This window comes from Phalangium opilio, unplaced genomic scaffold (assembly GCF_054372755.1).
Source record: "Phalangium opilio isolate 3A_F unplaced genomic scaffold, DU_Popi_V2 ptg000045l_1, whole genome shotgun sequence".
Classification (NCBI taxonomy): domain Eukaryota; kingdom Metazoa; phylum Arthropoda; class Arachnida; order Opiliones; family Phalangiidae; genus Phalangium; species Phalangium opilio.
Window position 1 is genome coordinate 5318927 of NW_028324168.1, and position 21835 is coordinate 5340761.

Sequence of the window (21835 nt, forward strand, 5' to 3'; positions counted from 1 at the left end):
TTTCCAGCGGTCACGCTCGTCACCAAGGTCCGTTTTTGAAATTTTAATGATTGTGGCTTCGATACCTGATGTTGCTTCATTCTTCATTCAGTCTAATATTTGGAATAAGATCAAGGTATCTATGTAAGGTTAGCTTAGGCTTTGTGAAATTATATCATGTCTTGAAGTTTCTTAAATTAGAAATATCATTAGGCTTAGCAATTTCTTCTCGTAAATTTATTGAATTTTGATTGTTTTCGACAGTTGGACGTTCAGTTATAGATTTAGGTTAGAGATCCTGTTAAATAATTGATTAAAGTTGGTAGGACTTGTTGTTTACGTTGCCTTGTACACCAAGGTACCCGAGTTTAGGATAACATTAAGTACTTAAGTAATGAATGACCTTGGACAAGGTTTTAGTTTTCAACATGAGCGCTGCTGTCAATGAAACAAGGAATGACAGCATTCTCGTCAGGTTTACTGGATTGACCGTGAGTTGACGTTGGCTTAGCACCCATGAACCTATAAGCCTAATTTCCGGTGGTGAATCGTTTTATCCTCTTTGACCCCGGGGGTTGTTTTGAAGGTTCCCTTTTATTTCGAAAAAGACGAGGGCGATTATATTGGTCACTTGGCTACCGTTTTGAATTTGTACCGGCAAAAATTTCCGTTTAAATGTCAAGTTGAGATAAAACCATACATAAATTATGGTAAAGTTGAGAATGGAAATGGTTCAGGGTTAATCGGAGATCTAATGCGAAATGTAAGTGTGTTATAAGTATTTTCAAGTGTTGGGTCTTAACCGACCTTCTTTTGTCAGGAGGCTGATATTTCAATTCAACCAATAACTCCAACCCAAGAAAACATTGAATACTTGGATTTTACTTCACCAGTTCTAGTTCGCGATTGGAAAATTGTCGCCGCCTCACCTAAAGAATATACCCAACATCTGTTTGATGTTTTTCACACATTTCGAGCGGAAGTAGGCAACGGACCTATTGCTGTCCTATCTATCTTGGACGCTTTAGTAGTTAAACCTAACATATCTGTGTGTATTAGGTTTGGATATCTATAATCGTGTCTGGGTTTTGCTTCGCCTTCGTATGGAGTTTACTTCATCGCTGTTTTAAACGCAAATTAGAAGGCAATCGTAGGTTTGGTCAGAAATCAACTCATTTTGGCAATATTGTGTTCGGAGAGTTATCTGTTCTGGTTGGTAAAGGTAATTAGATTGGGAAGTGTGAATTTGAATTTGAATTAGGCTTAAAGTAAAGTTGTTTACAAAAACGAGGCGTGACAACTTCACCAAATCTTGCTGAGAGATTAGTATGGGCTACTTGGATATTGGCATCTCTTTGTTTATCCGTGTCCTTTATGAACGATATTCTGTCAAATTTGACCGTTCCGGACAATATTAAGATACTGGAGACATTCCAAGATTTGTTGGATTATCCCGAAATCAAGTTTCACGTCTTCAAGGGTACGCCTCCCGCTTACGTCATTGAGGTAATTCGTCTGATCGACAGAGTATTGATTAGGCCTAACTTGTGTCTCAATTGTAGCGGTCGCGAGATCCCGTAGCTCAACAAGTGTGGAAAGAACTAGTTGATAATGATCATTTTATAGTCATCGGCCAGTCAAATTTGTTGGAAGTCTTTAATAGAGCAAATAGCGGAACCTTATCAGCGCTTTTAGCGCAAGAAATAATTGCGGAAGCCATGGATAAATTCGGCATGTGCGAGATCGGCTTTAACCTTCACGTTCCCGATAAACCATTAGTGGTCAACACCTATTCCTTCGCTTTACGCAAAGGTCTAAACCCAGTTGTTGCCGCTTCCATAAAAAGATTGTAAGGTCAAAGGTTCCAATATTTCAAAGTTAGCTAAGCGTAATTTCTCTCGTTGTTCACGTAGGGCCATGGCAATTTTCGAGAGCGGTATTTTAGGTGAATCTATTGAATTGGGTTCTTTCATGGGTAAAAAATGTTTCGCCAACGAAGACGGCGAAGATTTGGACAATAAACCATTAGGAACCAATAGCGTTTACGCGCCTCTTTGCATAATCTGTTTCGGTGTCATTTTATCATGTATCACGCTGTGTTACGAAATAATCACGTGGTGTCGAAAAAGCGCTAAAAAGGCTGCGTTTACGAGACGAAAGCCATTAATTCGACGCAAACGCAAATTGGGAACAGTCCAGTCTAAGAACTTGAAACGTGGAGCGCAATTTCGTCGATCTTTACACGGGAAAGTGTTTAAATTTGAAATTGTAGTCGATTTTAGAGACAGTTAAATTGTTGTTTTAAATAAAATTCGACGCTTTGAAATTTATTGGGTTGTAATAGTTTTATCACCGCTGTGCTTCCGGAGTTCTTCTGTAATCCACGCTGTAAACGGGTGAGTCCGATTTTTTTTTACCATTCAATCTATGCCCATCATGGACATTAGTTAAGCTTAACATACCATAAAAATTTAGCTTTATTGTGACAAGAGAAACTAATTTATATTTAATTATATTATTTGTCAATATAGTTTATTTAATGCTGTTTTGTGTTTAGTTTATTTTCTCTATTAGATTAGGGTTAGTAAATAAGATTAGACTTAGCGGTTCATCCTAAGATAAAAGAGCGCTCATATCCCCATTTGTAACATCATTATTTTTTATTAGGCCGGTTAAAGGTGATTATTTCCTACTCTATCTTCTCTAAGCCTAAAAACATCAATTTGACAAAATCAAATAAGGGATAGGGGGGACATCACGATGGGGTGTCAAAGTCCAATTTACGTTCTGTTCGAGGCGTCACGTTTAATGAGAGTAAGAAGGGGGAATACGGGAAAGATGCCAAGTAAATGAACAGTTAAACCCCCTCGATAGCTTGGCACTTATTAACTTTGATAGGTCTTTCACGAGGTCTTTGTTGCTAGGCTATACTCTACACCACTTTTAGGCCTCGTATTTATCGATAAGTGAACCCTATTTGTAATATCAGTTTATTTGAACTCGAAAAATGATCGCGCTATGACGGTACACCTATTTCTATTGTTTAAAGTATGTTTGTTGATGTCAAATATTCAGATAAAATGTAATATACGTAATCTAATCTAGTTTTGGGCGGTGCCCTGTTTATCTCTGCTCTTATTACTATAAAATGTTTTAGTTCCTTGGGAGTTAACTATAATAAAGTCAACAGTACTGAGTTTGGAGTTAATAAAACATCGAACAAAATATGCGTGGTTTAATTACCGTTTTGGGGTTGGTATGCTGTCTGACCTTCGCGTACGGGCTGCAACAAGGAGCGGTATGGCCTATGCCCCAGGCAATTGTCGTTGGTGAAGACTACGCCGTTTTAGCCCCGGTACTGAATGTTACCAGTAACCTAAAAGGATGTGATATTCTTGACCAAGCTGTTGTAAGGTACGTCGTAATATAGTGTGTTTTCATGTTGAACATTAAGACCCTAAGTTTCGGTTAGATTAGAGGTAATAGTCTTAATTTGCAGGTACCAGAAACTTATGCAACAGATATCATGCGTATCCTTAGAAAACCGTTTCGAAGTAAAACTACGTCGGAAGTTCAAATCTCATCAACAAAATAAGTTGAGAGCCCATCGCACAAAGAACGAGGATGAATTATCTCAATTGATTATCATTGTCCGAGGTGCTTGTGATGCCTATCCAACTGAGACCATGGACGAAAAATACGCCCTTCAAGTTCACACGCCATCAACCTTTGGTACTGCCCAATTGACTGCTGGAACAGTTTGGGGCGCTCTTAGGGGACTTGAAACTTTAAGTCAGTTAATTTACGAACAAGAAGTCGATGGTGCTGTGAAGGTACGTCAAATACCTTTTTAATAAGCCTAACGAAATCATAACCTTTGACTGTTCATAGTTACTTGTCAACTCTACTTCTATTATTGACTTCCCGCGATTTGGATACCGAGGTCTGCTTTTGGACACATCGCGTCATTACATCCCAGTCCATGTCATCCTGGAAAACATTGAAGCCATGGCCCAAAACAAGTTTAACGTATTCCATTGGCACATTGTTGACGACAATTCATTTCCGTACGTAAGCGACGTATATCCGGAACTGAGCGTCAAGGGTGCTTTCGACGAGAACCATATTTACACTCCAGAAGACGTTGCTCAAGTAATCGAATTCGCCAGACTTAGAGGAATCCGTGTGGTTCCAGAATTTGATACACCAGGACATACCCAATCATGGGGTAAAGCTCAAACCGACCTGTTAACCCCTTGCTACAAAGGTGGAGTTCCTGATGGTACCTTCGGACCAATTGACCCCATTCGCAACAGCACTTACGATTTTATGTCCAAATTATTGGCCGAAGTGGCTCAGGTATTCCCGGACAGTTACCTACACTTGGGAGGTGATGAAGTCAGTTTCGATTGCTGGCAATCCAACCCGGACATCTTAGATTTTATGCAGAAACGTAAAATTTCTGGAGATTTTGGCAAATTAGAAGAAATCTACGTTCAGAAAGTTGTAGACATTGTTCAGAAGAAACTTAACAAGAAGACCGTCGTCTGGCAAGAGGTATTGGATAACAATGTTGATCTTGACAAGGATACCATTGTTCATGTCTGGAAGGATGGTTATAAACCGGAACTGGCTAAAGTTACGCAAGCCGGATTCAAGACAATTCTCTCCAGCTGCTGGTACTTGAACTATATTTCTTACGGAGTCGACTGGCACCCTTACTACGCTTGCGATCCTCAAGACTTCAACGGTACTGCCGCTCAGAAGGCTTTAGTAATTGGTGGAGCTTCTGCCATGTGGGGAGAGTATGTCGATGGTACTGGGGTCATGTCACGTACCTGGTCAAGAAGCTCAACGGTTGCTGAACGTCTATGGAGTTCCCAAGACTTGAAGGATGTCAACCAAGCAGCCCCACGGTTGGATGCTCATAGATGTCGGATGTTGAAGAGAGGATTGCGTGTGGAACCAGCCAATGGTCCGGGTTTTTGCCCTTGCGATCCCTTCATATAAATAAACCATCCAGTTGTTATATATTTTAAAGTATATTGTTTTACTCTTAACCTGTTAAATCGTACATGACATTATTTTGCAACTGTTTCAAAATAGGATTATAAACTTTTACTAAATGGATATACCATTATTTCTAGACTTTCGAAAATAAATGATAAATTGTCGGTAGTATATTGATACTTTATTGAATTAGGCTTAACATCCTTCAATTTGAGTGGGTAATTTACTTATTAGCTGCGTACGGTAATTGTTTAAAGTTCGGTTTATTTTCCCTTACGCTGGGGTGTTAAAATTGTACTGGAGTCCAGTTTGCGTCCAGTTCGAGAGCTTACGTTTTAATACAAGTGGTAAGACGGGAATATATAACAGATGTCAAAGTACAGGAATGATACAACTGCATCGATAGCTTTGCATTTATTGACTGCTAGTTTTTAGTCATCTGGCATGAGGTTGCTGTTACTATCTACCTTTCAGGCCTTGAATTGCTGATATAACTCTACTCGTCATCACTCTCGCGCTATGACCGTAAACCTATTTCTATTGTTAAAAGTATGTTTCTTGATGCCAAATGTTAGATAAAATAGATTTTAATTGATTTTGAAGTTTAATCCGTTTCCCATTGGCTGTCGGTAATCTACCACCGATAAGCCATAGTTAAGGTGTGCTGTAATTTGAGGCACTTTTAATTAGACGTTTAGTCAAACAACTCCCTATAACATTCCATTGGAAGACGGCATTAACCTATCTCGGGTGTTCTCAGATTATCACTACTCTGAGTAACATAGTTCGTTGCGAATTAATTGTCTAGTCGTCAATACTGGCTCGCAGTTAAATAATCCATCAATCAAATCAAAATATGCGTAGCTTAACTGCCATTTTGTCGTTGGGTTGTTGTTTCGCCCTTGCGTATGGATTGCAACAAGGAGCGCTTTGGCCCATGCCACAATCAGTTGTGGTTGGTCAAGATTATGCCGTGTTAGCGCCGGTACTTAATGTTGTCAGTAACCTGAAAGGATGCGATGTTATTGACCAAGCTGTTGCCAGGTACGTGGTTATTTTTCTTCTTATCATGTTAAACCCCATGACATGAAGGCTTGGTTAGATTAGGCCTAATAGCCTTAATTTGCAGGTACCAGAAACTTATGCAACAGATATCATGCGTGTCCTTGAACAACCATTTCGAGGAAAATCTACGGCGCAAGTCTAAGTCTCGTCAACAAAATAAGTTTAGAGCCCATCGCACAAAAAACGAGGATGAATTATCTCAATTAATTATCATGGTCCAAGGTGCATGTGAAGCCTATCCAACTGAGACCATGGACGAAAAATACAACCTTCAAGTACACACGCCATCAACCCTTGGTACTGCCCAGTTGACTGCTAGAACAGTTTGGGGCGCCCTTCGGGGACTAGAAACTTTAAGTCAGTTAGTTTACGAAGAAGAAGTCGATGGTGCTGTGAAGGTACGTCAAAGACCTTTTTAAAAAGCCTAACTAAATCATAGCCTTTGACCTATTTATAGTTACTTGTCAACTCTACTTCCATTATCGATTTCCCACGTTTCGGATACCGAGGTTTTCTAATGGACACATCGCGCCATTATTACCCAGTCCATCTAATCCTAGAAAACATTGAAGTCATGGCCCAAAACAAATTTAACGTATTCCACTGGCACATTGTTGACGACAATTCATTTCCGTACGTAAGCGACGTATACCCGGAACTGAGCGTCAAGGGTGCTTTCGACGAGAACCACATTTACACCCCAGAAGACGTTGCTGAAGTTATCGAATTCGCCAGGCTTCGGGGAATCCGTGTGGTCCCAGAATTCGATACGCCAGGGCATTCTCAATCATGGGGTAAAGGCCAATCCGATTTGCTAACCCCTTGCTACAAAGGTGGAGTTCCTGATGGTACCTTCGGACCAATTGACCCCATTCGCAACAGCACGTACGATTTTATATCTAAATTGTTGGCGGAAGTGGCTCAAGTATTCCCGGATAGTTACCTACACTTGGGAGGTGATGAAGTCAGTTTCGATTGCTGGAAATCCAACCCTGATATCATAGATTATATGAAGAAGCGTCAGATTTCGGGTGATTTCGGAAAATTAGAAGAAATTTACATCCAGAAAGTTGTTGACATTGTTCAGAAGAAACTTAACAAGAAGACCGTCGTCTGGCAAGAGGTATTGGATAACAAGGTTGATCTTGACAAGGATACCATTGTTCATGTCTGGAAGAAGGACGGTTATCAAACGGAATTGGCCAAAGTTACGAAAGCCGGATTCAAGACTATTCTCTCCAGTTGCTGGTATTTGAACAAAATTTCGTACGGGGTCGATTGGCACCCTTACTACACTTGCGATCCACAAGACTTCACCGGTACTTCTGCCCAGAAGGCTTTGGTAATTGGAGGAGCCACGGTTATGTGGAGCGAGTTCGTCGATGGTACTGGAGTCATATCACGTACTTGGCCAAGAAGTTCAACGGTTGCTGAACGTTTATGGAGTTCCCAAGACTTGGAGGATGTTAACCAAGCTGCCCCACGGTTGGATGCTCATAGATGTCGAATGCTGAAGAGAGGATTACGTGTGGAGCCAGCTAATGGCCCGGGTTTTTGCCCTTGCGACCCCTTCATATAAGCAATATATACTGAATTGTTTTAAGTTTGGTTTATTTTCGAAACAAATATACACAGTATAAATATTCGGGAAAGTCAATGTTTTACGTCACATGAAGATAAAGTTAATATTTTAAAATACTGATATAGTTAGTAGTTAAGATTTTTGTACAGAAGGTTTTGTATTTTCTCTGCTTGATAAGTACTTGGCCAGAATGTGATGTCCGGTTTCGGGAACTGACCTCTTAGTTTTCCTTCGACCTTTATCTCTCCTCTGTAAAAATTCAAATTACGTAAGCATTTTGTTTGGAAAGACTGAGTTGTACTAGTTACCAGCTTATGAGCCAATCTCCAGAAATCTCCTTTGGCGTTTGGCATCCAACTTTTGGACTTTTTGTTAGGCCTGGCTACAAGTTCTTGACTTGATTTCTTGTTCACTTCCGGTATGATGTGATTGTCGGTGTCTTCATAAAGTTCCGGGTAGTCTTCGATTAAGTCGGCATCTTCCATATCGTAATCTAAGGTGAGATCGTGCAAAGTTTTCAAAATTAGGCTTAGGTTAGGTTTCGTGAGAATTAGGATTAGCATTACCTTGTTCTTCATCCGAACCGTACTGCTGTTCCCTCAAGTAATCCGTATAGGCATCCTCAATTGGAGGCGAAGCCTTTTGACGGTTCAGGTTGGGTTGAAGATAGGGTAACCTTCCATGGGGATAGTTAAAGGGCATCAAATCAAGTTGATTGGTTCGTAGACCATTGTTAGGAGAATACCACGCGCTGCGAATACAAAAACTTTTAATTACCACTGACCCCCTGTAAGCCTTGGCTAATTAAGAAAAGAGTTTGTAAGTACTCTGGTTTGTTGTTGTTTATGTTGAAACGAGACTGGCCATGATGAGGAATTCCCCATGGAGGCTGTATTCTTTGCCTGTGGTTGTTGTTAATTGGATGGAAGGGTTCCTTGGGGGACAAGATTGAAAGATCCACGTCCACCACGACGGGCAGTGATTGGCTGCCTCGGGGACGCAAGATTGAGAGATCGATTGGAACTGGAACTACAAACTGAAAGAGAGTTTCAAAGTTTTTACCGATAGAAACAAATAATATGGTTGGGAGATAGATGAGAAGTGTTTCGAGCTAAAACCTTTATCTAACATGTTTTCTTCGATAGTAATTTTAGTAGGAAAAAGATTGTCTGACGTTCTTTCTCTTTTATTGGAGAATAGGGTTCAGTTCTCACGTAATTTCGATACATAAAATTTTTATACCGTTCTTGTGGGAACTTTCGGATAAAGGATTAAAGATCAGTTTTTACAACCAATAAAAACTGAGTATAGTTCGTCCACCCACTATAAATGATTCATACATGGAGATTAAGGTATACTGTCGTTATCAGGTTCAGTTCTAGACTATAAACCGAGCTATTTTTGAGCGCAATTCTAATGTAGGCGGTTGCTTTGAAGTCTGAGTTAATCAAATATAGTTTTGAATCTAGTGAAGTCTTTCATTTGGTCTTTGCATGGTAATTAAGCGTTAAAATAATTAAGGTAGGTTTAATAAAATGCAAGTTGACGGTGCAAAATTATGATAAGCAAATTTGGTATACCCACTTTACAGAATATCTGATTGTTTGAAGACCGTATTTAAAGGTTTCAAGTATTGGTCCTAACTAACTTAGTTAATTTAACATTGAAATAAACCGACTAGATATCTTAATACTGGTTTCTTATCCCAAGTGTGTTTTTTTTGTCTGTTGACATTTCAAGGTGACGTTTAAATAGAAAAAAATAATTTGAATTTTAAATTCATTTTATTGTTGAATTATAATCAGAAATATATAATATAAAAAGAAATTTACAAAATATTTTTAAATTCTAACGTTATAAGCTACTCATCCAAAAAACAACAAATATTGAAATCTCGGAATAAATCACTTTATCAACTTCTAAAAAAAAAGAAAAAACAAATTGAAAGGAACTTACTTTTTCGACATTTTCAAAGCCTTGACAACAATGCCACCTTAGATTGACAAGTGCGAATAGAAAAGATACGGCAACGAATCTCCCTGAACAAGTTAACTTGATAATTTCTTTTAAAATCATTATTTTTTATCTATTTTACTATACAGAGATAAAAACTTAAAATAATTTTAGTTGTTTCAAAATGAATGAGTGTTTTTAAAATTTTTCTTAAAAAGGGGTGTAGCAATTAAGGACTATAACGGGACATAAATTTTTACGGGACCCGAGGAATCAACATCTTACGCTATTTGAGACCTCGATCACAAAGAACTCTGAAATTGCTCTTTTTCCTAAATTTATACCCAGGCTGTTTATTGCCCCCGAAACTTCGTCCCACCCTCAATGCACGAGAAAACTTAAGTTTCAGTCTCCTTTAGGAGCTTTTTTCCTGCCTCGCTCGGTAACGCTGACCAGAAACTCTTTGCCAGGGGGAGGGGTCAAGAAAAGGGGGGGAAGTGAGTGTAGTAATGGATATACACAACATACACTGTGGGGAACTTACGACGGCTTCCGGATGGTAGTCAAGAAGTAATGATTTTCTTTAGGAACAAGTTGTCCCTGTGTAATCTTTCTTGGGTTGTGGTTTTGAATAATGAGCACTTATTTTAGTTGTCAGTGCTGTCAAATTACGGATGTTCCTACTATCTCCGTTAATTTACTGACAGCTTTGAAAATTAAATTACTCGTAATCGGTGATTAATGATTTAATATTGAATACGCCCCCTTTTTTAAAAGAAGATAAGTTACTTACTACGCGAGTAATCTAATCAGTTTTAGTGTATATACTTATGAGCTGTTAGACCAGGAAATCTACAAATTGAGATTGGGAATAAGTGCAATTATCAATCAGTATTGGCATAAGTTTATAAGATATGTTCCCCATAAGTATGACACTACCTATACAAATTTGTAATGCTAGAGACTTACAGCTCGAGATAACTAGTTCGAGGGAGAACGACAAGCGAGAATTGATTGTCTACACTCGGTTTTGCAGGACCATTCCATCTAGATCCTATTTAGTCTGTACTAAGGCTTTGACAGCCCCTCACCAGACCTCTCTCGCTTTACCTCGAATCTATGACCTACCTCACTCACTTCATGACAAGCTCCAGTTTCTAAGTTACCAATGACAAACTTATGGTACTTATCTTATGAACTGATGATAATACAGTGTGGGTGAGATCGAACCATGGATAATTCAAGTGTTTATTTGGTATTATCTCTAATTACTCGTACTGTACGGTCTTGCTTATTGTAATTGTACGTAATGTTTCATAGATCTGAAATTTATACATGTATACAGGGTGTTTCTGATCACATAAATTAAGGGGGATGTTCTTAGGGCTATTTTGAATCGTAAATGTGACGTCACAGTCTCAAAGAAATAGGACATGATCTCAGACAGACAGACGAAAATGATAGTCGCGTAAGACACCTAGAAATTACTTTATTTGTGTTCGTTACCAACGTGTAGTAAGCAGTGACTTTACCATTGAAGAATTTATTAGTAAAATTTGGATTGATTTAAATCTTACAAAACAAATCAAGGAAATGACGCTATCAGTGACGTCACTAACCGCTTCATTTCGGGTTGAATTCTGGGAAGAAAATTAAAAATCTCATTGAGACCACCCCGGTCCACCTCGAGGCCATTTTAAATATCGGGAGGGGACTTTAATTGACAGGCAAGCTGGCGCGTGTTTAAATACAACAGACTAGCAGCATTTAATATATTTTTTCCTATTAAATATTGCACGGTTTAAGATAGAGTTGTGTCATTACGTGAAATTTGGAATCTATCCGAGTTTGCTCTATTGATAAACGACACTAAAGGTATTGGATAAATGTATTGTAGTATTGTGTTTAGAGCAAACTTAGCTTGGAATGTTTTTTGTCTAAGAAATATAGAGAATCCAAGAAAATTAATTATGATAAGTAATTTTTTTTTTTTTTTGACTAAGTTAAGTTTTTGGTTAAGGATAGGATATAGCCAAGTTTCGTCCCTCGATTTACACAATTTAATATATTTTTATGACATACGGGCCTCATTTTGGTGATGGAAATAATGGTTAAAAGTTTCGTAAAAGAGTTGAAAACATATAATTTCAAATTAGTTATAGCGAAAAACAAGCTTGCAATAAAAGAGTTGCACAGTTTTTAAAAGAAATTTAATTTAAAAGAGTTGCATTAGGCCTATAATTATTTTCCTTGTATCTTTACATAACAAACTAAATTTTTAATTAAGAAAAACAACTTTACGTTGCTTAACAAGAGTTTTTGGGAAGCAACTATTCTAGGGTCATAATTGTAACTCTGGTTCTATAAGAGATACCTGGAAGTCCTTTGAGTATGTTATAGCCCTATTTCTCCCCTTTCCAAGGATACTCAATACTTGGGGTTATAACAATCAGGGCCTGAGTAATTAATCAAAACGTTCATAAAAGTCCTCTCAAATAGGATTAACATGAGATTAACACCTTTAAATATGGTTCTGTAAGAGATACGGGGATGTCCTTTGAGTATGTTATAGTCCCATTTCTCCCCTTTCCAAGGATACTCAATACTTGGGGTTATAACAATCAGGGCCCGAGTAATTAATCAAAACGTTTATAAACGTCCTCTCCATAGGATTAACATGAGAGTAACACCTTTAACTCTGGTTCTATAAGAGATACGGGGAAGTCCTTTGAATATGTTATAGTCCTATTTCTCATCTATCCAACGCTACTAAATACTTGGGTTTTAAAATTAAACACCAAGTAAAAATTCGTGATAAATTTAAACAAACATCAAATTATGACCTTCTAAACCGTCTTAGATACACTTTTGCATAATTTAAGAGTTATATTTCAATAACAAAATCAATATCTAGACATAAAAGGGGTAAAAATGCTTAGCCCTAGCATGCTCGCACGCTAATAATTCTTTTAGTTAATAGCCACCTATTAGTTAGAAAAATAACAGCCGTTTTTTACGCGGGGGTGTTTGAAATTTACATCAAATAGCTTTTTAGAAGTTTTGCTACTGTAGGAATAAAGATGAAAGAAATTTAATATTTTTGACATAAAATACCAATTTCAGTTTATACTTTCGTTAGAAAATATTTTTACTTTTTATTTATTTTTTTTTTGGCTCGACTTTTAAAGTTTTCTCTAGGGTGTTCAGGCTACTTTTAATATTTATTCAAATAAATGAGAATACATAGAAACTTTTCAAATATTCAATAACAATACAATCTTGTTCTCAAATAACATTTAAATCATTCAAAGGAAACCCTTTATGGTGAACCGAATTGAAGTAAGTATTCTAAAATAGCACTCACCTGTATGCTTTTTTTGACCTTTGTAACCTGATATAGTCTGGAAATACCTTTTCTATGTTATAAGGGTCTATGCTATTTTGTTTTGTTTTTTTTGCGATTTCTGTAAACTTTATTATAGTTTATAGTTTAAAAATAACTACAGATGGAGGTTAGTTATATTAATTACTTCCTGAGAAACCAATGAAAAAGGACGGGTGCTCACCCTCTTACCGTCTTTGGTGATCATAGTTAGGTATTAAAGGGTTAAAACAATTTCTTTGGAATTTTTATTTCTGAATCCTTTCAAGCCACTTAAAGTGTATCAAGAAGTGGTATCTAGTTTATTAGGGAGAAGGTATAAATTCATTCATCCACATTTCCAGCTTTATCTCCAGTCCAAACGTATAGGGTCCGGAGTTAATCCCCGCGTCCTCTAAATTACAACGAGCATCTCATTGGTTCTTGAAAACTCGCGTCAGCGCTACGTGAATGACGAAAATTACGTATATTTTCCGACTGAGGAGAGGCGAAATAGCCCGGCCTCCTTTTACGTCCCCCCTTGTATTTTGAAAGGGGGACTTGGACTATGGCGCGCGAATACTTAGGCATCTTATACCTTCTCCCTAATAAACTAGATATCACTTCTTGGTGTGAAGCTTTATTTAATAATCTCTTAAATTAATAGAGCTTTGTCACTAAAACGAGTCTCTCTCTCATTAAAATCTCGTTAGACTCATCTCATGGCACTTCATAATTTCTATTTTTTGACAAGTTACAATCTTTCGAGTTAACTTTAACCTTTCTAAATGGTCGTTGAGTTTAAAGCTTTGACTCTTTGTGGGCCCTGTCGGGTCGTCCGGGAGAATCGGTTTCTTTTGGTAAGCTATAGCTGACCACTCGTGGAACGAAAGAAGCCTTAGATTTGTAAGATGAAATAACAACAATAGTGAAAAATGCCCCGGGTAAATTGAGGGTCTCTTTTTACTTTGGGGATTCGTGCGGATAACAATAGGAAATGAACAACGAGCGAACGAAAGCGAGGCAGCAAATGACCCTTAGTTTGTAGGCGGGGGTCATCCAAGCGTCGGAACTTAACGTCTGCTGAGAGAACGACTAACGTTGATTGTGCTAAGCCTAACAACTGGAAAACGAATAAACAACATCTCTATGGAGTTTTTTTGGCGCTTATTTTTAGATAGCACTTTTTTAAAGGGAATATGTAATATAAGTGTGCCAAGAAGAATTTTGAGAAAAATTCATAAATCTTTGTAAAACAAAGTTGGTAAATGAACCGTGGTATATAGAACCTTCCCTGTTTTTCTCGGAAATAACGTGTAAAATTATGGACCAATACTAATATCATAAGTTTATAAGTGATACGTTCCATAAGTATGACACTTCCTATAGTTAGTAATGCTTGCGACTTACTGAGAGCTAGTTCGAGACCGATAAGCGAGAATTGATTGTCTACACTCGGTTAATTTTGCAGGACTTCCAATCCATCTTCCAATTTAATCTGTACTAAGCCTTTGACAGCGCGAGAATTTATGACGTTTCACCTACGTCACTTCCTGGGTAGCTCTCAGTAACCAGTGACTAACTTATGGAACATATCTTATGAACTTATGCTAATATCTCTTTCTCGTACAGCTATAACCTACGAAGCTACGTAACATTTGACCCTCTAAACTACGTAACATTTGACCCTCTAAACTACGTAACATTTGACCCTCTAAACTACGTAACATTTGACCCTCTAAACTACGTAACATTTGACCCTCGAATCTACGTAACATTTGACCCTCTAAACTACGTAACATTTGACCCTCGAATCTGCGTAACATTTGACCCTCGAATCTGCGTAACATTTGACCCTCAGAATCTGCGTAACATTTGACCCTCAGAATCTGCGTAACATTTGACCCTCAGAATCTGCGTAACATTTGACCCTCAGAATCTGCGTAACATTTGACCCTCAGACCTACGTAACATTTGACCTCCAAAACCAAACTATCTGTTAAAAACTCATACATATTTTTGATTTTAATTTCCGACGTTTTCTAAAGGCAATACTTATAATCAGTAATTTCAATAAATTAAAAAAAGAAAATTATCTAAGATTACGTAATCTCATCTATACTTTATTTTTTTTAAATAATACAGTTTAAGATATCATAGAAAATTGGTTTGGAATAGAAAGCAGGCTTAAAGTGTTTAACTATACGAAAAGAAATACTTCACCCTTAATTTCAGGTTATGACGTCGAAACGGAGCCAATAATTAATACCAACCAACCAACCAATCATAGAAAGCCTGTAACCAAATGAGGACCAAAAAGCATTTACAATTCGCGTAGAATTCCAGAAACTTCTATTCCAATAATAGAGTTTCTTTTGTACACGTCTTAAATAGTAATTCAATAATTCCCCATATTGAAACCGATCCTCTTTTAAGCGCGCTCAAGGAAAAAAAAAATTTAAGAAAGAAGTTAGATACAACTGAACAATTGAAAGTAATCATTTTCATTTTACATTTTGAGTAATTAGCACGTCGAAATATTTAAAAACAAGTGTTATAAATGCTTTTATTTTCTTCGGTAGTTGTTTGAAGGGGGTGGGTTTTTAATTTCATTCGGTTTCGTTAGTCATTGGAGTGTTCGTAGATGTACACTACTTCAAAATTTTTACGAGAGTCCAAAAAGCACATTTCATAGAAAGTTTACCATTGCTTTTAACTTTTCAAATTCGAGATGATTTTGCGGAATTTTATGCCCTTGTTTGGTTTGGTGATTATATTAGATACGGTGATCGAATTTGGTGGTTTTGTTGCAGACGCTAAAATAATTGTTTCAAGTTTAAATCTAAATTCGGTAAGTGTTTGGTTAATGTTTTTTTTTTCTTCAACTATTTATTGAATTAAGATGTTTTTAATTACAGAAACGAGATAGAAGAAATCTTCGCCAAGCTAGGTAAGTGAATTATTCGTGAAAATATTAGTTAACTAATTAGTTAGTATTGTTTTTATAAAGTACTGAAATATCTCAACACTCGTACCGTGGCTCTGAAGAGTACGGTTCCGGAAGTCATCATCTTGTACCATTAACCCGGGAGGACATGGTTCCCCAACCGGAGTTCTCTCCTGGTGAAGATAATGTAGAAGATATATTAGATGGAGTTCTGGTTAATGCTACCACGATTGAACCTACAGACTTTGGTACGATACTATTGTTTAAACTCTGATACACGTAGATTTTTGCATACGTTTATTTGATTAGGGTTACGCGGAATGTGTTATTTCAAGATAAAAATCAATATTATCGGAACCCTAAGGTAATTAGGGTTAGAAATCAACTGCGCAATCATGAAGCGTCTGTTACTAACAAACCCATATAGTCTAATACTTCCGAAGTTAGTTAATCCAAAGTGAGAGGCGTTGATGTTTTACGCGGAATTCTGGGTAAATGGGCGCGAAAAATAATATTCGTATGGTTCATTTCACGAGGAAGAAGTTGCTAAGCCTAAATTGAACTTTTTCAAATATAGGGTGCAGTAGCTAGGCCTAAATTGAACTTTTTTCAAATATAGGGTGCAGTAGCTAGGCCTAATTTGAACTTTTTTTCGAATTTTGGGTAACATTTACTAAGCCTAAATTGAACTTTTAAAAATTTAGGGTAAATGTTGCTAAACCTAAACTGAACTTTTAAAAATTTAGGGTAAATGTTGCTAAACCTAAACTGAACTTTTTCAAAATGTAGGGTAAATGTTCTAAACCTAAATTGAACTTTTTCCAAAGAGAAACGGGTCTTAAGCCTAACTTGAAGCGTTTCAGATTAACTTCGGGTTAATTAACTACTATCGCGGTGCAATCAAAATTATGATTTTAGGCTTATCTAAATTGGCTATGGGTTGGTTGTACACGGTATTAGCTCGGGATTGGATAAGCACTTTTAACACTGGACTCCTAAATCGTCGTGCGTGAAACTGTAGATTGCTTTGACAGTTGGTTTGAAAAGTTCGTAAAGCGCGAACTTATTTTTGGAGAGAGGACGTTTTTCGATAACGAAATTCATATCGCGCTGTTTTATTGATGGCCATGAAATGTTACGAAAATTTCAAAATTGACAACGCGAAGGAGTACGAGACGAGCTTTTAACACCAGATAATTATTATATTCTCGTTAAACTTGGAAATAGCGTAGATAAATTATCAATAACCGTGTGCTATCTTTTAAAATAATAATTAAGAAAGTGTCGCGATAATTGGGAAGAAATGGCACCATTCTGGTACCTTCCTAATGTTGTCTTGTTTTCGTTATTGTTTTTCAATGGTGTTCATTCAGGTAATTGTTCAAAATTTTGGTTCTCGTCGTTTTTAACTTCTCTGTACTACTAACGAACCTTTTGCGTTTTGCATCTTTTAGATAATGTCAAACTTAATTTAAGTTTAACGTGTAAGAATTGATAATTAGTTATATTTTAAATTAAACTATGGGAAGCATTTTCCAACTGGATCTTTGTCTAAAAGTGTTTCATTTGTGGTGGTTATAGTTCTCTCCGAACTTAAAACGTGGTCAGGCGCCAGGGAGACGTGTCAAAATCGAAATGGAGAATTAGCTTGCCTGACTAGAACTGATATGGATAGGATAGTGTCGGATACCAAAGGACTTTTTGCAGAGGACGAAAACATTGAAGTTTGGTCATTGGGCCTGAATTGCAAAAACGAGTAACGTGTACCCTTATTTTAAAGCTTCGAGTGTCTTTTATTGAAAAAATATTTTATGAATTTATAACAACAGGACTCTTTATGCTGGAGTCGAAATACAAAATGTTAGTGGAACACTTCAATTCTTCCGGAAAATCTTCGACGACAAACACTTATTGCCGTTTTATTGCCTTTTGGATGATACAGGTCAGTTTTAAAATTATTAGACAACTTAGGTTGAAATAGGTTTCCACTGATTTGTTTTTACCAAAAGATGAAACAACAACAATCAACGTTTCAACCGATACCACCACGGACATTGAATCAATTGTCGAAACTACTGAAATGGTTATTAGAACAATTGCTCTTGAAACTACGATACCTGTTCAGGACACCACAACGCTGTCTGCTGCGATAGATCTCACAACAACGGCGCCAGTATGTTGCGAGACCATTTATGTTCGTGGCTTAACTTGGAACGCTACTTGCGATAATGGAATTGTGGTGCAAAAATGTCCCGCGGACACAACAGGCAACGCTAAATGGTCTTGCGATATCACTAGCGCTAAATGGTTCCCTAAAACACCCGATTTAAGTGGTTGCATGTCAAAGAACGTCGGAGTGCTATTAAATTCTGTAAGAAGTATACCTGTAATGTAAAGTAACTTAATTTTAATCAGAATTTAATTCCAAAGCTAAACTCATCGGACATTCCTGGAATGTACAACACTTTATTCGACGCTGCGTCGCAATCTAATGCGGGTGGTGATGTCATAGCCATCGCTGACGTACTGGAAAACGTTACATCCTCATTGGTTAAACCGGAAGGCAATTATACTGATGAGGAATGGTTGGATATGGTTGAAAATGTCACCGATTCCGTAGCTGATATAATGAATTCCTTTTTGAATGACATGGAAATATGGACGGACATACCCGAGGTGAGCTTTTTATGAGTCATCAGAATCATGATAACATGTAAAAAAAAATTTTACACTAATAGCAAGAACGTGTTAAAGCTGCCGAAACCTTGATGGCAGTCTTCAAGTTGACAGGATTCGCTTTAATGGAGGCTATGAACGATTCTGCTTTGTCCACCCACACCATTTCGAAAGACAACGTCTTTTTGCAAGCCATCAAGAGTGAAAAGGGCAGGTATACGGATGGAAACCTGTCACTTCCTTTATCCGAAAGCCCTTCAACAAATAGGGAGGTAATCTTAACCCTAACTTCCGGTTTCGAAAATGATATACCGTTGCAAGAAACGCGAGGCAATCATACCTTCGTCTTATTCACAACTTTGCGGAATATGGAAGACGTTTTGGTCGTGAGGGGCGATAACTCTTTCAAAAACCGAACCGAAAATACTGCAGTAAACAGCGCGGTTTTGAGCATTAATTTGGTTGAAAACGAAACTGTGTCAATACCTCTTTCGAATAATGTCACATTCACTGTTGCGCATAAAAATAGTTCTTCCGAAAACCCAGTTTGCGCATTTTGGGATTACAATACGTAAGTCGATGTTGATATAACTGTGTACCTTAAACTTAGCCATACCGCTCTTTCTATAACAGTAAGAACTGGGAAGTCGACGGATGTTGGATTGTAGACACTAATTTAACCCATACGACATGCGCTTGCGACCATTTGACTAATTTCGCCATTATTATGGATATGAACGGTGCTTTGGCCACCATCTCGGAATCAAATAAACGGGCCTTAACTGTCATTACGTATATCGGTTGCATTGTGTCCATTATTGCCTTAGCTGTTTGCGTGTTCTTAACTACAATTGTGAGGTATGTATAATGTTTGAAATTGAAATTATTCTAGTTCTTAACCAATTTGTGTCATCAGACAAATGTGGTGCATTCGCAATACGATTCATCGTAACCTGTCACTTTGCTTACTGATAGCTGAAGTATTTTTATTGACTGGTCTCGAACGCACCGAGAATAAAGTAGGTTTAATTAAGGATGATTGTTACTTAATTTTGACTATCTTTTATATTTGAAGACATTATGCTCGGTAGTAGCTGGATGTTTGCACTACTTTTTCTTAGCTGCATTTTGTTGGATGTTGCTTGAATCTGTTTATATTTACATCCTCTTGTGCAAAGTATTTCAACCAAGAAGGTCGTATTCTGAAAGATATTATTTGTGTGGATACGGTGAGTTTAAATTTTTAGGTCTAATTAGGCTTAGTTTATTTAGGTCTACTCTGTTTAGAAATTGACTTTTCTCGTAAAATTGTAGGTTTACCTCTACTGATAGTTGCAATTAGCGCGGGCGCTAACCCAAAAGGCTACGGTACAGAAACATAGTAGGTTTTTGATCAGTAGACCCACTGACCTTTCATACCTAAAGCTAAGCCTAAATTTTCGTTACACACAGTTGTTGGTTATCAGTTCAGAAGGGAATGACTTGGAGTTTCGGCGCACCTGTTTTAATAATAATCACGGTAATAATTTGTATCTAAATACTCTAAGGCTTCGTAATTAACTTAATTACTCTTTAGATTAATTTAATAGCCTTAATATTCGCATTGAGAACCGCAATCGTCATATCGAAGAAGAAAAATGAACACCAAGATGAAGCCGCAGCTAGGTATAACAACAACATTCGTGATTATTACGAAGATAATTCAAGTATTTTATCCAGAAAATGGATTTTTGGAGCTCTAACCCTAGTTCCATTGTTGGGACTAACGTGGGGGGTCGGTTTCCTGTTTTGGAAGGATTCTGGACCAGCTGGTGCTTATATTTTCACCATACTCAACTCTTTTCAGGTATGAGTTTGAAAACGGTCCTGATGAACCCAAGAACGCGTTGTCTTATAAATTTAGTCACTCTGAGAGCTTACTTCATCATGACCTTCACCGAACTCTCAATGGCATGATGATGTACTTATGGTTTTGGTGCGCGTTACCCTTCGAAATTAATTATCAGATGTATGTCTTTTGTTAAACAACAGGGTCTGGCAATCTTTGTTGTCCAAGTAATCATGAACAAGAAGGTAAGAGATATACTTCATCGCAAGATACTTGGCAGTGTTCGACAAGTAGCTCCGAGTTCCACTTCAAGATCTGTAAGTTTTCTTTTCATTCTATTTCCTATCGTTTCCTCCCTTCGACCCCTACCACGTAGCTTGCCAATCTGACTGGAACGGAACTTGTTTAGGGAACGTCCGGTAATCATAGAACGGCTACCACGTCCGATGGTAGACGATCGAATCGCGGCAGCACCATGTCTTCGTTTAAAGATCGCAGTGAAAGTGTCGTTTCCAAAAATAGCAATGATAATTTCTGTCCCGATGCGCCTGTTGTGTTTCTTAACGGTGTCAACGCGGTCATTAGAAGCGCGGGTGTCAACGGGACGGGTTCTTACGACCTCACTAACAACTCTAATAACAATCGCACTAGTGACATTGTATGTTACGACACTGAAAATGATACGAATACTAAGAAACGTTCCGTTGTCCTTAGACTTAAAGGTCAAGATAATTATAATGTGGCTGATACTGTGATATGATTTTGCCAATTGGATGTCATTTCATTCATTTAACGTATTTTGTTCCGTGGGAGCTTTTAATATTTAAAACGAATGTGTTTTAATTTAGGACAGTATGAACTTAACAATACGTACAAAAACTGAACCATTTTTCACTTTGTATTTTGTATTGAGCAAGGAGGTGACCATAACATTGTGATGTTTGTATTATAGGGGCAACTTTACAAATAAACTTGTAGAACAGGTATTAAAACTCAATAGGGTATTTTATTTTTTGTCTCTATTAATTAATTAACTAATTTATTTATTTTGTTTTACGAGATCTATCGTATCGCGAAGGTTAATGATGTAGAGGATTTTATCTACCTTTTTGATTAAAGTTAGGTTTATAATTATTATGATTAAAAAAGACAGATTTACTTGATGTTTTTTATTATTTGAATATACGAAGAATTATTAATTAAGGTTACTGGAGAGTATTTTAATGTTCGTTAGCTTATCTTAATCAAAAGCGTATGTAAATACTTCAGTTTGCCTTGTCCTAATTGATTTTGGCCTGAGGTTTATTTATTATTTGGCCTGAAAGCGTTCCCTCGTCGGTTTAGAACTTTTTATTTGAGAAACTTGTTGAAAGTTTATCCATCTTCATGCTGGTAACTAAAAAATTACGGTGGAGTATGTTTTGCTTGGCTTTA

The 21835-nt window shown here is 37.3% G+C and overlaps 5 protein-coding genes across 11 annotated transcripts; 4 read left to right on the forward strand and 1 right to left on the reverse strand.

Annotated features, from left to right (window-relative positions):
• The first annotated feature begins 106 nt into the window (after positions 1–106).
• On the forward strand, positions 107–2309 carry LOC149677007 (putative glutamate receptor). The gene is made up of 7 exons (XM_089837970.1): positions 107–470; positions 566–742; positions 800–961; positions 1039–1201; positions 1271–1485; positions 1542–1828; positions 1893–2309. Exons 1-7 carry the CDS (start codon positions 378–380, stop codon positions 2269–2271), a joined length of 1476 nt encoding a protein of 491 aa, XP_089694096.1. The 5' UTR covers positions 107–377; the 3' UTR covers positions 2272–2309.
• On the forward strand, positions 2252–7756 carry LOC149677008 (beta-hexosaminidase subunit beta-like). 4 transcript variants are annotated; one of them, XM_089837967.1, is made up of 4 exons: positions 2252–2375; positions 3137–3393; positions 3479–3812; positions 6512–7756. In XM_089837967.1, the coding sequence occupies exons 2-4, from the start codon at positions 3206–3208 to the stop codon at positions 7631–7633; spliced, it is 1644 nt and encodes a 547-aa protein (XP_089694093.1). In that variant the 5' UTR covers positions 2252–2375; positions 3137–3205; the 3' UTR covers positions 7634–7756. The 4 variants fall into 4 exon arrangements, with proteins under 4 accessions (XP_089694093.1, XP_089694092.1, XP_089694095.1 ...); XM_089837966.1 differs by lacking the exon at positions 2252–2375 and adding an exon at positions 2898–3027; XM_089837969.1 differs by lacking the exons at positions 2252–2375; positions 6512–7756 and adding exons at positions 2918–3027; positions 3871–5119.
• On the forward strand, positions 5843–6493 carry LOC149677009 (beta-hexosaminidase subunit beta-like). The gene is made up of 2 exons (XM_089837976.1): positions 5843–6033; positions 6119–6493. Exons 1-2 carry the CDS (start codon positions 5846–5848, stop codon positions 6471–6473), a joined length of 543 nt encoding a protein of 180 aa, XP_089694102.1. The 5' UTR covers positions 5843–5845; the 3' UTR covers positions 6474–6493.
• Positions 7644–10041, reverse strand: LOC149677010 (uncharacterized). Its single transcript, XM_089837975.1, has 5 exons — positions 9593–10041; positions 8464–8672; positions 8203–8387; positions 7945–8129; positions 7644–7885 (listed from the first exon to the last, which is right to left on the reverse strand). Exons 1-5 carry the CDS (start codon positions 9710–9712, stop codon positions 7769–7771), a joined length of 816 nt encoding a protein of 271 aa, XP_089694101.1. The 5' UTR covers positions 9713–10041; the 3' UTR covers positions 7644–7768.
• Positions 10042–15286: 5245 nt separating this feature from the next.
• On the forward strand, positions 15287–21398 carry LOC149677011 (adhesion G protein-coupled receptor L2-like). Of its 4 annotated transcripts, none has more exons than XM_089837980.1 (18): positions 15287–15801; positions 15869–15900; positions 15961–16145; positions 17352–17381; positions 17479–17653; positions 17727–17839; positions 17907–18268; positions 18328–18573; positions 18636–19144; positions 19207–19431; positions 19490–19592; positions 19649–19802; positions 19888–19954; positions 20026–20092; positions 20150–20238; positions 20293–20419; positions 20605–20646; positions 20778–20952. In XM_089837980.1, the coding sequence occupies exons 1-18, from the start codon at positions 15682–15684 to the stop codon at positions 20808–20810; spliced, it is 2679 nt and encodes an 892-aa protein (XP_089694106.1). In that variant the 5' UTR covers positions 15287–15681; the 3' UTR covers positions 20811–20952. The 4 variants fall into 4 exon arrangements, with proteins under 4 accessions (XP_089694106.1, XP_089694103.1, XP_089694104.1 ...); XM_089837977.1 differs by having other exon boundaries at positions 15367–15801; positions 20605–20718; positions 20811–21398; XM_089837978.1 differs by lacking the exon at positions 17352–17381 and having other exon boundaries at positions 15369–15801; positions 20605–20718; positions 20811–21398.
• The last annotated feature ends 437 nt before the right edge of the window (positions 21399–21835 follow it).

Excerpts from the sequence above, each read along its gene's own strand:
- LOC149677007 (XM_089837970.1), top strand. The coding sequence starts at position 378 with ATGACCTTGGACAAGGTTTTAGTTTTCAACATGAGCGCTGCTGTCAAT. Across the intron at positions 471-565 it reads TCAGGTTTACTGGATTGACC|GTTCCCTTTTATTTCGAAAA; the intron begins GTGAGTTGACGT and ends GTTGTTTTGAAG. Across the intron at positions 743-799 it reads TCGGAGATCTAATGCGAAAT|GAGGCTGATATTTCAATTCA; the intron begins GTAAGTGTGTTA and ends TTCTTTTGTCAG.
- LOC149677008 (XM_089837967.1), top strand. The coding sequence starts at position 3,206 with ATGCGTGGTTTAATTACCGTTTTGGGGTTGGTATGCTGTCTGACCTTC. Across the intron at positions 3,394-3,478 it reads CTTGACCAAGCTGTTGTAAG|GTACCAGAAACTTATGCAAC; the intron begins GTACGTCGTAAT and ends CTTAATTTGCAG. Across the intron at positions 3,813-6,511 it reads AAGTCGATGGTGCTGTGAAG|TTACTTGTCAACTCTACTTC; the intron begins GTACGTCAAATA and ends ACCTATTTATAG.
- LOC149677009 (XM_089837976.1), top strand. The coding sequence starts at position 5,846 with ATGCGTAGCTTAACTGCCATTTTGTCGTTGGGTTGTTGTTTCGCCCTT. Across the intron at positions 6,034-6,118 it reads ATTGACCAAGCTGTTGCCAG|GTACCAGAAACTTATGCAAC; the intron begins GTACGTGGTTAT and ends CTTAATTTGCAG.
- LOC149677010 (XM_089837975.1), bottom strand. The coding sequence starts at position 9,712 with ATGATTTTAAAAGAAATTATCAAGTTAACTTGTTCAGGGAGATTCGTT. Across the intron at positions 8,388-8,463 it reads ATAAACAACAACAAACCAGA|CGCGTGGTATTCTCCTAACA; the intron begins GTACTTACAAAC and ends TTGTATTCGCAG. Across the intron at positions 8,130-8,202 it reads CGGTTCGGATGAAGAACAAG|ATTACGATATGGAAGATGCC; the intron begins GTAATGCTAATC and ends ATCTCACCTTAG.
- LOC149677011 (XM_089837977.1), top strand. The coding sequence starts at position 15,682 with ATGATTTTGCGGAATTTTATGCCCTTGTTTGGTTTGGTGATTATATTA. Across the intron at positions 17,654-17,726 it reads GGCCTGAATTGCAAAAACGA|GACTCTTTATGCTGGAGTCG; the intron begins GTAACGTGTACC and ends TTATAACAACAG. Across the intron at positions 20,239-20,292 it reads CAAGATGAAGCCGCAGCTAG|AAAATGGATTTTTGGAGCTC; the intron begins GTATAACAACAA and ends TATTTTATCCAG.